Consider the following 11,180-nt stretch of genomic DNA (forward strand, 5'->3'; position numbering starts at 1 on the left):
ATGGCATGAGGTCCTCCACCGGCCTTCCTCTTTTCTCTGTCAGTTCATCTCTCTGGTCACTGACCAGGTTCTTCATGTATAGTGCCATCCCTCGAGTGTTACCATTGTTTTTCTTGACAAACGTGGCATAGCACTCCCTAGCTTTCTTCTGATCTCCTCGGACTTCGCCTACCACATTATCAATGGGGAATTTTATCTTTCAAGTAGAGTGGTGATACGACTCCTCTAAGGGCTATCAGAGATGGTCGCCCTAAGAGGCCGTTGAATGACACCACAGACCTGACAACCATAAAGTTCACCATGATGGGCACTTGTTATGGGTACTCTCTAAAGGTGACGGGCAACTCTATAGTACCCCTAATAGAGGCGGTGGCGCCCAAAAACCCATGAAGGTAGGTCGGCTCTGGTTTGAGTTGGTCGTCTCTGAATCCGAATTGGCGGTAGGCTTCTAATGAGAGCACATCCACGAACGCCCCTGTGTCTATCAGTACCCTGTGCACTGGTCGGTTGGCTATTTCCACCTGTACTACTAAGGTGTCCCCATGTGAAAAGCTCACACCTTCCAAATCTGCATCTGAGAAGGAGATCATTGTCTCGGTCTTTGCTACCTTGCTTGGCTTCTCTACTACTCCCACGAACCTGGCATGGGCTTTAGCCTTCCTGGTAGATTCTTGCCTTGGTCCTCCAAGTATGGTGAGGATGGGGGCTCCCTTGGTACCACTTGGTTCTACTACATCTCTTCTCTCTTCTGTGCAGTCTCTCTCTCTATCCCGATCCGCCTTCCTTTCCTCCCTTCTTGGTTCTTCTCTTTCTTGATCATGACCTCGGTCTCCTTGGCCCGAACAGTCGTCACGCCTTCCTTTCACGTACTTGTTCAAGCTCTCTGCTCTTACATATTGCTCTATCTCCCTCTTCAGTTGGTAGCAATCCTCGGTGTCATGTCTGTTATCCTGGTGGAAGAGACAGTACTTGTTGGGATTGCGCTTCTCAGGTCCTACTAGCATGGGTCGTGGCCAATGGAGTAGGTCACGGTCTTGGATCTGCATAAGGATCTGGGATCTGGTGGTGTTCAGGGGTGTGAACTCTAGACTACTTGCTCTCTCACTCCTCTCTGGGCGACGATCGTTCCTTCCTGATGGACGATCGCCCTTCTTCTGTCGACATTCGGTCCTCGACCTCTTGCTTTCTTTGCGGTCATCTGGTGCCGACCTCTTATTATCCTGTGGCTTGGCTTCAATTGCCTTCTTCCGAGCCTGTAGTACCTCGGCCATGTTGGCGAACTCATTACACCGCTCCAGAAGCTCCTTCATGGTCCTGGTCTCATGACGTGCTAGGTCTTTAATCAAGTCCAGGTCTTTAATGCCCCCAGCCAAGGCTGCATGCTGGGTCTGGTCGTCTAAATCTCAGACCTCCAGGGACTCCTTAGTGAACCTACTGACATACTCTTTGAGGGACTCCCCAGGGTTCTGTATCACGTTCAATAGATTGACCGTGGTCTTCTTCTTCTTGACATTACTCTGGAAGCGGGTTATGAACTGTTCACATAATTCTGCGAACAAACCTATCGACGTCAGCCGTAGTCTGGAGAACCACAAAGTAGCAGCACCCTTGAGGGATGCAGGGAACACTCGACAAGAAACCACATCTGATCCCCCATATAGGGTCATCATCCCGTTGAAGTAGTTGATATGGTCGTTAGGGTCCGTGGTACCATTGTAGAGTTTGAAGGTGGGCAACCTAAACCTAGAGGGGAGTGAGGTTGACATGATCTCTTCTGAGAAGGGATGTTGTCTAGGGATCGAGTGTGTCTCCCCCTTGGTCTGCTTCTTTAATCCTTCCAGCTTCTCATCCAAATCTTAGAGTCTCTTGTCCAGTTCCTCATCCAGTGAATGTCCCTTATGCCTGTCCGGACGCTCACTGCGACCTCGTTCTCGTCCTCTTCTGGAAGACCCCTCCCACCTTGAGTGTTGGCGGGATGGTAAATGGTCACGTCGCAATGAGGCCTAGCGTGAACGTGAGGGGCTTTCTTCTCTGTGGGACTGGCACTGCCCTGGTGCATAACTTCCCCCTAGTCGACCTTGGAACACCGATCTCTTAATTGAGCCTTCCGGACTAGGTACCACGGATCGGTGCGATGGTGTTCTCCCATGGTCTGACCGCACTAGGGAGGTCCGCTGTTCTCCTGGGATGCTGGGAGGGATCCCCCCGCTGCCTGGTGTACCTCTCTGACATCCCAGGGCTCTGTTGCTGTCGAGGGGCAGGATCTGTCCTATGACGGTGAGATGTAGCGCTGCCTCAGGTAATCACGGAAGAGTCGTTGGTCATTGAGGATCTGTCACTGCAAGTCATTGATCTGGCCCACAGTAGCTGGTGCATTAGGATCAGGTACTAGCTCCACAGCGACTTCCATGGCTGCTTCGGGGTTAAGGTTAACTACCTTAACCTATTGGTTCTCTGGGACCTCCCTCTCCTGAGAGGCATGGTCAGTGGCTCTGCGACGCGAGCTCTTTGGAGGAGGTGATCCGTTCCCCTCCCTCGCAGCATTGTTGGTGGAGGGAGTGGTCTTCTTGCCTCATGGTGCCATTGAGTAATTATGAAAACAAGCTAGTAGGAACGATGGCTAGTGTCGTTCCCATAGACGGTGCCAATCTGTTGCGTCAGAAAATCGCTCGGTGATCCCTCGAGTGTCGTAACCTACAAAAGGACCAGGGTGACAAAGGAGAATCGGTGTGGTTCCGACCTAAGACTCTCCGATGCCTAAGTTAAATCTCACTGAACAAACAGATGAATAGCTAGAATTCAAGATGGGTTGATGGGGTAGAGTACCTCTACTTTTATAGTGGAGTGTGGCGGTGTGGAGAGTCCCAGTCGATGATGAGTAATCCTTCGTAGTTGATAGAGTCCCTGGATAGCAAAGTTCTTCCTTGGTTGTTTGCATCTCGTTAGGTGGTGGAGTCCCACTAGGGTTGGTGTCCCTGGTAGATAAATGTTGATACTAAGGTGCTTGTATCCGTCTTGGATTGTGTAGTTGATAGGCGGTGGTATAGAGTCCTGGAGATGGTGTAGGTCTTGTTGATGAAGGTAGTAGTAACCTAGTCTTAGTCCAGGTCCGTCGAGGGTGGTCATTTGGTCCGTGCCAATAGAGGGTCGTGCGGTCCTTGCCCGCGGTTGGTCCTTCGCTGGTCTGGTCTTGGTCCACCTCCTTGGGCCGGGGACACATGGCTGCCTCTGATTGGTTGGTGTGAATTTGGGTTTATCAAATTGTACATTACATTCTTCAATTTCAGATCCGTTAGCATTTAACGCCTGATATTAACGGTGTGGACTTAAATAGGATTAATTTGAAAAGTAAGGGGTGCCCGTGGAATTTTTAAGGGGTGCGTGTGGAATTGTCAAAATCTTAGGGGGACATACAGAATATTGAGACGATTTGGGGTTGCATTGATGCATGATTTAGAATTTGGTTCCTCTACACGTACGAACAGGTGAATGTACATGTGAGAGCCGACCATCTGTCATATTTTTACCATTTACAAAGAGAGGAGGAGTTTTTATGAAAACAAAATTAAAATGTGAAATATCTGAGATGTATGTTCACCTGTCGGTACATGCAGATGATCCATTCTCGTGTATTTAACCCTAAGCACTTCCCTTCCCTTTCATTCCCTTCGCAACCAAACTGTGACAGAATATTTGCTCACAAATGCAAAGCTCTTGGAGATAATCACCGTCTCCTGAGGCCAGACCTAGTTCGAAGAGGACCGGAGGACACCAATTGGAAACACCATTGGAATCGCTGGAACTATCTGATATATCGTCTACACGGTGATCAATGTACATACTTTATCCCTTTTTCTCTCTCATATCCTTAAGTAGCCTCACTTCTATCCTTCTTTTAATTCTGGCTTCGGGTTCCAAATGAATCACATCGGTTTTCAGACATGGCTTTCCACGGTGCCAACCATCAACGCCTGCTTTATTACACCAAGCTCCTGACGTCCCATGTAAACCAAGGTCGCCACGAGCAAGCTCTCATACTGTTCCGTCACATGAACGCCTCACCTGCGCTTTCGCTCGACCCTTTCGTCTTCCCACTTGCACTCAAGTCTTGTGCAGCCATCAACTGCCCTCATCTCGGCACAACCATCCACGCCCACACAACTAAGTCTTCTCTCCTCTCCAATCCTTTCGTCGCCTGCGCTCTTGTTAATATGTACGGCAAATGTGTCTCCGTATCCTCAGCCCGCCTATTGTTCGACGAAATTCCTCAAAGAAATGTTATTGTGTGGAATGCGATGATTTCTCTGTTCTCTCACTCCAAAGATGTCTCAAATGCACTCCATTTGTTTGAACTCATGGACGTTTCGCCCGATGCATCTTCTTTCAATTCCATAATTGCCGCTTTGTCTGAAATGGATGATGGGTCTTGTAAAGCACTTGCCTTCTATAGACGAATGCAAGCTTCACATGTTAAACCAACTTTATTTACCGTTCTGGCTTTGTTGCCTGCTTGTGTAGGCGTAGCGGCTTTGAACCTGATTAAAGAAATTCATGGCTACTCTATCAGGAATGGCATTGATCCACATGCTCATCTAAGTAGTGGCCTCGTAGAATCTTATGGACGATGTGGGTGCCTTGTATATGCACGCTACATCTTCGAACGAATGTCTACAAGAGATGTTGTCGCATGGAGTGCCATGATCTCAGCCTACGCATTGCACGGGAAGGCTGAAACTGCACTTGCTACCTTCAGACAAATGGAATTTGCAAAAGTAAGGCCTGACGGGATCACATTTCTCGGAGTGTTTAAGGCTTGTAGTCATGCTGGATTGACCGACGAAGCCCTGGAATACTTCGAGCGAATGCGTACGGATTATGGTGTGGAAGCGGGCAGTGACCAGTACTCATGCTTAGTGGATGTTCTTAGTAGGGCAGGGAGGTTATATGAGGCTTATGAGGTTATAAAGGAGATGCCAGTGAAGGCAACCGCAAAAGCTTGGGGAGCTATTCTTGGGGCGTGCCGGACATATGGAGAGGTGGAACTTGCAAAGATTGCCGGGAGAAAGTTGTTTGAGATAGAACCTGACAATCCTGCAAATTATGTACTATTGGCAACCATTTATTGTAATGCTGGGAGATTAGATGAAGCGGAGAGGTTAAGGAGGGAGATGAAGGAGAGGGGCGTGAAGAAGACACCTGGTAGTAGCTGGGTTGTGTGTCATGACTGATTCGAACATGAGATGCTCTCTGTTGGCATTGATTCTCATCTGTATGATGGTTCACTTGTAACGCATCCCTTACAGCAAAGGTATGGAAGGGATTGGATGATCTTAACAGCTGAGGTTGTCGCAATGCTTGGCAAGAATGGTCTCTCTCACCTATGGTTCTTAATCCCGGGATCGGTCAAAGCCGAAACCAATCTGATACTGATCTAGATCAGTCAAAATCAGTCCAAACCAGACATATTTACACCTGCCTTTTAACAAAAATCATTTTTTTATTACCTATTAACGCTTCGGCTGTAACATTAGATAGGTCAAGATTTGGGATCGGCCTTGGCAGGTATTTGTCGATTTGATCCAAGATTGCTCTCACCTATCCCTCACCCCCAAAAAAAGGTATATGACACTTGGGGTACCCAACATTTGGAATTTTATCATTCGGAGTAACTCATGTTTATAGATATGATGTATGAGGTACCTCATATTTCATTGATATTACATTGAAATCCCTTGTTTTTAAAATTCCAATATTACCCTTATTGTTCAGTGATGGAAATGAATGGGGAAAGAGAGTGGGGGAGGGAGCGGTGAAGGAGACTGGGAAAGTGGACAGGGTTGATCCAAGAAGAAGAGGAAAAGGGTTGTAGAGAGTCGTTGGTAGTGGTGGTGGCTAGGGGTTACAAGGGGAGAGTTCTAAGGGGATGGAGGTGAGGCACGGTGGTGGATGGGGGTGCGACAGGGCGGGTATAAGGGCTTGAGTTTCCGTGCTTGCAGGAGGTGGGTTTCTCTCAAGGGTGAGGGTTGCGTGAACCACAAGGGCTAGTGGTTGGCTGCGGTTGCACAATCTGAGGGGTTTGGGTTTGTGGAACAGTAGTAGCGAAAGGGGGGGGGATCTGCCGCAGTTCTGTAAGGACCTCCTAAACTGGAGAAAGTGGTAGGAGTAGGGAGGAGGGAGTTGTAGGTCAAAATACTATCCATGGGATCATAATGGTTCACCATGGTAAACCAATAGTAATATAAATTCGAGTTCCCTGATTTAGGGAATTCCAGGGTTGTCCCTAGGGAACCCTAGGGTTGCCTTGGGGCACCTTAATGTGGCATGGGCACCCTATTTTCAATTTTAGGGTTAACCATGGCCGACCATGGTGCCTTACAGGAACCCTAATAGGGTTGGGTTTAACAAATTAATGCCCAGTCCAATCATCCCTATTCCATCTCATGGATAGGGGGATCCATCCCATACCCGAATGTGCAGCAGAAACAAATCAATTCGGGTTTCTTTCTCATCCCATGAATAATCAATAATTAAAACCAAGAGGAATCCATAAAGAACTGCTAACCTGATGAGCCTCAAGTGTTGCTCCTCCAATAGACAGTGGTTCTTCCTCCAATGAGCACTCCAAGTAAACAAATCTGAACCTCCAATGATGCAGCCAAGGTTCTTCAAGCCAATCCCAGATGCTCTTCAATTCTTCAAACACAGATCTGGGTTTCTAAAATCCTAACTCTCAATCACAGAAGAGAGAAACAAGAAGAAGAAAAAGAAGAGATCACAAGAGGGAGAGATGGACCAAAACACATCCAAGAGGGGGGAAGCCAAAAAACATGGAAGCCTGCTCCCCCTCTGCGTTTTGGTCATATTTATAATAATAGGGTTTTAATTAAAATCCTAGATGGATTTAGATAAAACCCTGTGAGCGTCTAACTCTCTCTCTCTTTGTTTGGTGGTTCTGTTTAAACTCAAAGTGCTTCTAAAAGGTGAAGAAGCAGAATCTAATAGGGAATGATTTAATTAGTTATTTTATTTAAATTTATGGATATGTACAATTAGCACCATATCCATTAATTAAATAAGGAACCAATTAATATAGCAAATTCCAAATAACTCCCTACATGATAATAGGTTATCATGTACAACCCCCCACTAAGCAACACCATCATTATGGAATCTAGGGCATGTACACTTGTACTGCTAAACCCCATTCCATAGTACATGTCCATATAAGAGTGTCTATGCATCTGATCGGGTCCCGCAAAACTAGATAAAATACTTTGTTCAAATAATCATATATAATCAATTATTTTATGTAAAATAGATTTTTGTAAAACCATTTCCAAAACGACATTGGATCCAGATTCTGATTTGACCATACACAGACAATCTCAATCTTGGTGTTCCCCAATCGGGCAGTAGTGACCATGTTGAGTAACTCCTTTACTCACAAAGTGTTCACGCATTCCCAGAACATCAGCTTTGACTCACTTGTGTCTCAGTCATTGATGTACCAAAGAATGCGATCACACTTTGTAGTGACAGGGTTCCCTCAGGCAAAGGGTGTCGGTGACACATGTCTATCCCTTCCTACATCTGACAGCAATACATGAAGGAATCGACAAAGTAGATTCTTCGCCAATACACATATCAATCATGTGAGTGCTCGCATTCGCACCCTGACATCACCTGTCTAGGCATACCCAATGCGACGACCATATGATAAGGTGCCCAGCCCATTTTAAGTAAAACTTACGGACACATAATGCTCAAAAAGTTTATATCACATGTGATAATATTAAACCAAAATGTATAAAAGTTCAATACAAAGTAAAATCGGATTGAACCAGATCGAACCAGGTTTGATGGACACACAAGTCCAACAATCTCCCACTTGTACATCAAAGCCAATTTCCCATACATTTTAAACCCGTGCCCTCCATGTGTTTCTCAAACACTCCAGGAGACAAACCCTTTGTCATGGCATTAGACACATTTTCAGTTGTGTCCACTTTGGAGATACTCACGTCGTCCTACTCTATAATGTCTCTGATGAGGTGATACTTCTGCTGCATGTGCTTGTTCCTCTGATGAGCCCTAGGCTCCTTAGCTTGTGCAATGGCCCCTCTGTTGTCACATAACAGGGGAATAGGGCCTTTGACAAGGTCAGGGACAACCTCCAAATCTGATAGGAATTTTCTCAGCCAAACACCTTCTTTTGCTGCATCGCAAGCTGCAAGGTATTCTGCTTTGGTAGTGGAATCGGATGTAGATTTTTGTTTTGTACTCCGACACACAATGGCACCTCCACCCATTAGATATACCATCCCAGACGTGGATTTTCTGTCATCTTGTTAGTTTGGAAATCCAAGTCTATGTAACCCAGAACTGACAACTGATCAGATCCAAAAACCAAGAAAAATTCCGTAATCCTTCTCAGGTACTTGAGGATATTCTTGACAGCATTCCAAGGATATTCTTGACAGCATTCCAATGCTCCTGTATTGGTAACGACTTACCATACCTACTACATAGCAAATGTCTGGCCTCGTACACAACATAGTGTACATATGACTCCCTATTACTGAGGCATAGGGAATCCTCTTCATCTATTCAATGTTTGTCTGAGACTGAGGACATTGAGATCTGGAAAGACTGACTCCATGTCGAAAAGGGACACTTCCCCTTTTGGAGTTCTCCATGCTAAATCTGGCCAGGACTTTGTCTATATAGGTAGCCTGTGATAAGCTCAGCATCCTTTTCTGGGGATCTCTCATGAGTTTGATCCCAAGGATATAGCTAGCTTCACCAAGGTCTTTCATCGAAAACGTTGTGGATAACCACTATTTCACTGATGAAAGAAATCCTACATCGTTACCCATCAACAATATGTCATCTACGTATAAAACAAGGAAACATACTACCCTCCCACTGATCTTCTTGGTTCATCCATGTTTTGATCAAAACCAAACGATTTGATTGATTGATCAAACCTGATGTTCCAGCTCCTGGAAGCCTACTTCAGTCCATAAATAGACCTCTGCAATTTACACACTTTTTTTTCTTCCTACAAGGAAGAAAACCCCTCTAGCTGTTGCATGTAGATTTTTTCTTGAAGAAATCCATTCAGAAATGCAATTTGCACATCTATCTGTCAAATCTCATAATCAAAGTGTGCGGCGATAGCCAATAAAATCCTGATGGACTTCATCATCGCCACTGGTGAAAAGGTTTCCTCATAGTCTATACTCTCTTTTTGGGTATTGCCCTTTGCTACCAGTCTCGCTTTGAATCTTTCGACCTTTCCATCTGCGCCCTTCTTCCTCTTGAAGATCCATTTACATCCAATCGGCTTAATGCCAAGTGGTGGATCGACTAGAATCCAGACCTTGTTGGAATGCATCAAATCAATTTCAGAGCGCATTGCCTCCAGCCACCTAATGGCATCAACATCCTTAAGAGCCTCAGAGTACGTTATCGGATCATCATTCGATTCAACCGATACCATATGGAACTCTTCCACTGTTTCCTCTTCTGTTAAAAGAGTAAGCCTGGTGGGTGGTCTAATAGTCCTCCCACTACATCGAGGTTCTTGAGGTGTTGGTATTTCAGTGGATATGTCAATTGGTCTCACTTCTGGAAGTAAAGTTTCTGAGCTATCCAATAACTCTTTAATGACTACAGGTTCGGACCTCTTGGTCAACATTTCTTCTTCCAGAAATGTGATGTGTTTACTTACAATGACCTTTTGGTCAACCGGGTCATAGAAATAATAACCTATCGTGCCTTTGGGGTAGCCTAAGAAATAGCATCTTGAAGTCCTGGATTCCAACTTATCTGTCTGTTACTTTTGCATATGTGCTATGCAACCCCATATCCTAAGGTGTTGAATGCTGGGTTTATGCCCTTTCCACAACTCAAAGGATGCCTTAGCTACAGACTTGGGTGGAACCCTATTCAAGATATAAATTGCCGTTTCTAGAGTTTACCCCCAGAAAGAGAGAGGCAGCTCACTATAAGTGAGCATCGTCCGGACCATATCCAATAGGGTCTAATTGCATTGTTCGGATACACCATTTTATTGTGGTGTTCCTGGATTAGTTACTTGACTAACTATCCCTTGCAATATGAGGTATTCTTTAATTTCGACCTCAGGTTGGAATTCTTTGAATTTATCAAAGGCTTCCGATTTTCTACGCATCAAGTATATGTAACCATATCTAGAGTAATCATCAATGAATGTTATAAAATACTCATACCCATACCTTGCTTGTATGTTTATGGGTCCACACACATTAGTGTGTATTAACTCTAACAGATCTGTGGCTCTAGTACCTTTATTACTAAAGGGTTTCTTGGTCATTTTGCCTTAATGGCATAACTCACAGGTGGAGAATGGTTCCACCCTCAGACACTCTAAGGGTCCATCCTTCACTAATCTACTGATTCGGTTCAAATTAATGTGACCTAATCTTAGATGCCACAGATATGTTGAGTTCATTGGAGCTGCCTTTTGTTTCAAATCAACATTCGAAACAATGTTCGTTCTAATAGGACAATCTAGGAAGTACAATCCACTTTTCATATATTCAGATGCCACAAAAGAATTATTAAAACAAATAACTAATTTAGAATTAAAGGAAAAACTATACCCGTCCAAAAACAAGTTTTGAAACTGAGATAATCTTCCTCTTAAAAGATAGTACATAGTAGAAATCCTTTAAAACTAAACAAGCAGAACTAAAATTTAAAATAAAAGTCCCCACAGCCATTGCCATGGTCTCAATTCCAGTGTCCATCCGAAGATGCACCTCATTTCTTTTCAGGTTCCTTGTCTCCTTGAACCCCTGCAAATAATTGCAAATGTGAACAGTGGAACCACTATCCACCAACCAAGAGTTGGTCGGTTCAAAAGACAAATTAGACTCATAAAGAACGTGAGCATCACGTGTACCTTCTTTAGCAGCCTCAGTTTCATCCGGCTTCTTGTCTTTCACATTAGCCAGGTATGTACAACAGTTCCTTTTTCAGTGACCCTCCTTACAATAGAAGCACTTGCCTTTGCCTTTATTGCCAGACTTTCCACCCTTGGGTTTCAAGGGCTTACCATTCCCTTTTTCTTCTTCTTCCCATTTGAAGAAGGCTTCACATCAGCTGCATTGACCTCAGCCTTGTCCTTTTTCAAG

The 11,180-nt window shown here is 44.8% G+C and overlaps 1 protein-coding gene across 1 annotated transcript; it reads left to right on the top strand.

The window, feature by feature from the left end:
* The first annotated feature begins 3,881 nt into the window (after positions 1-3,881).
* On the top strand, positions 3,882-5,372 carry LOC122651276 (putative pentatricopeptide repeat-containing protein At1g03510). The gene has a single exon (XM_043844610.1). The coding sequence runs from the start codon at positions 3,942-3,944 to the stop codon at positions 5,226-5,228; it is 1,287 nt and encodes a 428-aa protein (XP_043700545.1). The 5' UTR covers positions 3,882-3,941; the 3' UTR covers positions 5,229-5,372.
* Positions 5,373-11,180: the final 5,808 nt, after the last annotated feature.

This window comes from Telopea speciosissima, chromosome 1 (genome assembly GCF_018873765.1).
Source record: "Telopea speciosissima isolate NSW1024214 ecotype Mountain lineage chromosome 1, Tspe_v1, whole genome shotgun sequence".
Lineage (NCBI taxonomy): Eukaryota > Viridiplantae > Streptophyta > Magnoliopsida > Proteales > Proteaceae > Telopea > Telopea speciosissima.

Bases quoted from the DNA above. Each gene is read 5' to 3' on its own strand.
- LOC122651276 (XM_043844610.1), top strand. From the start codon at position 3,942: ATGGCTTTCCACGGTGCCAACCATCAACGCCTGCTTTATTACACCAAG.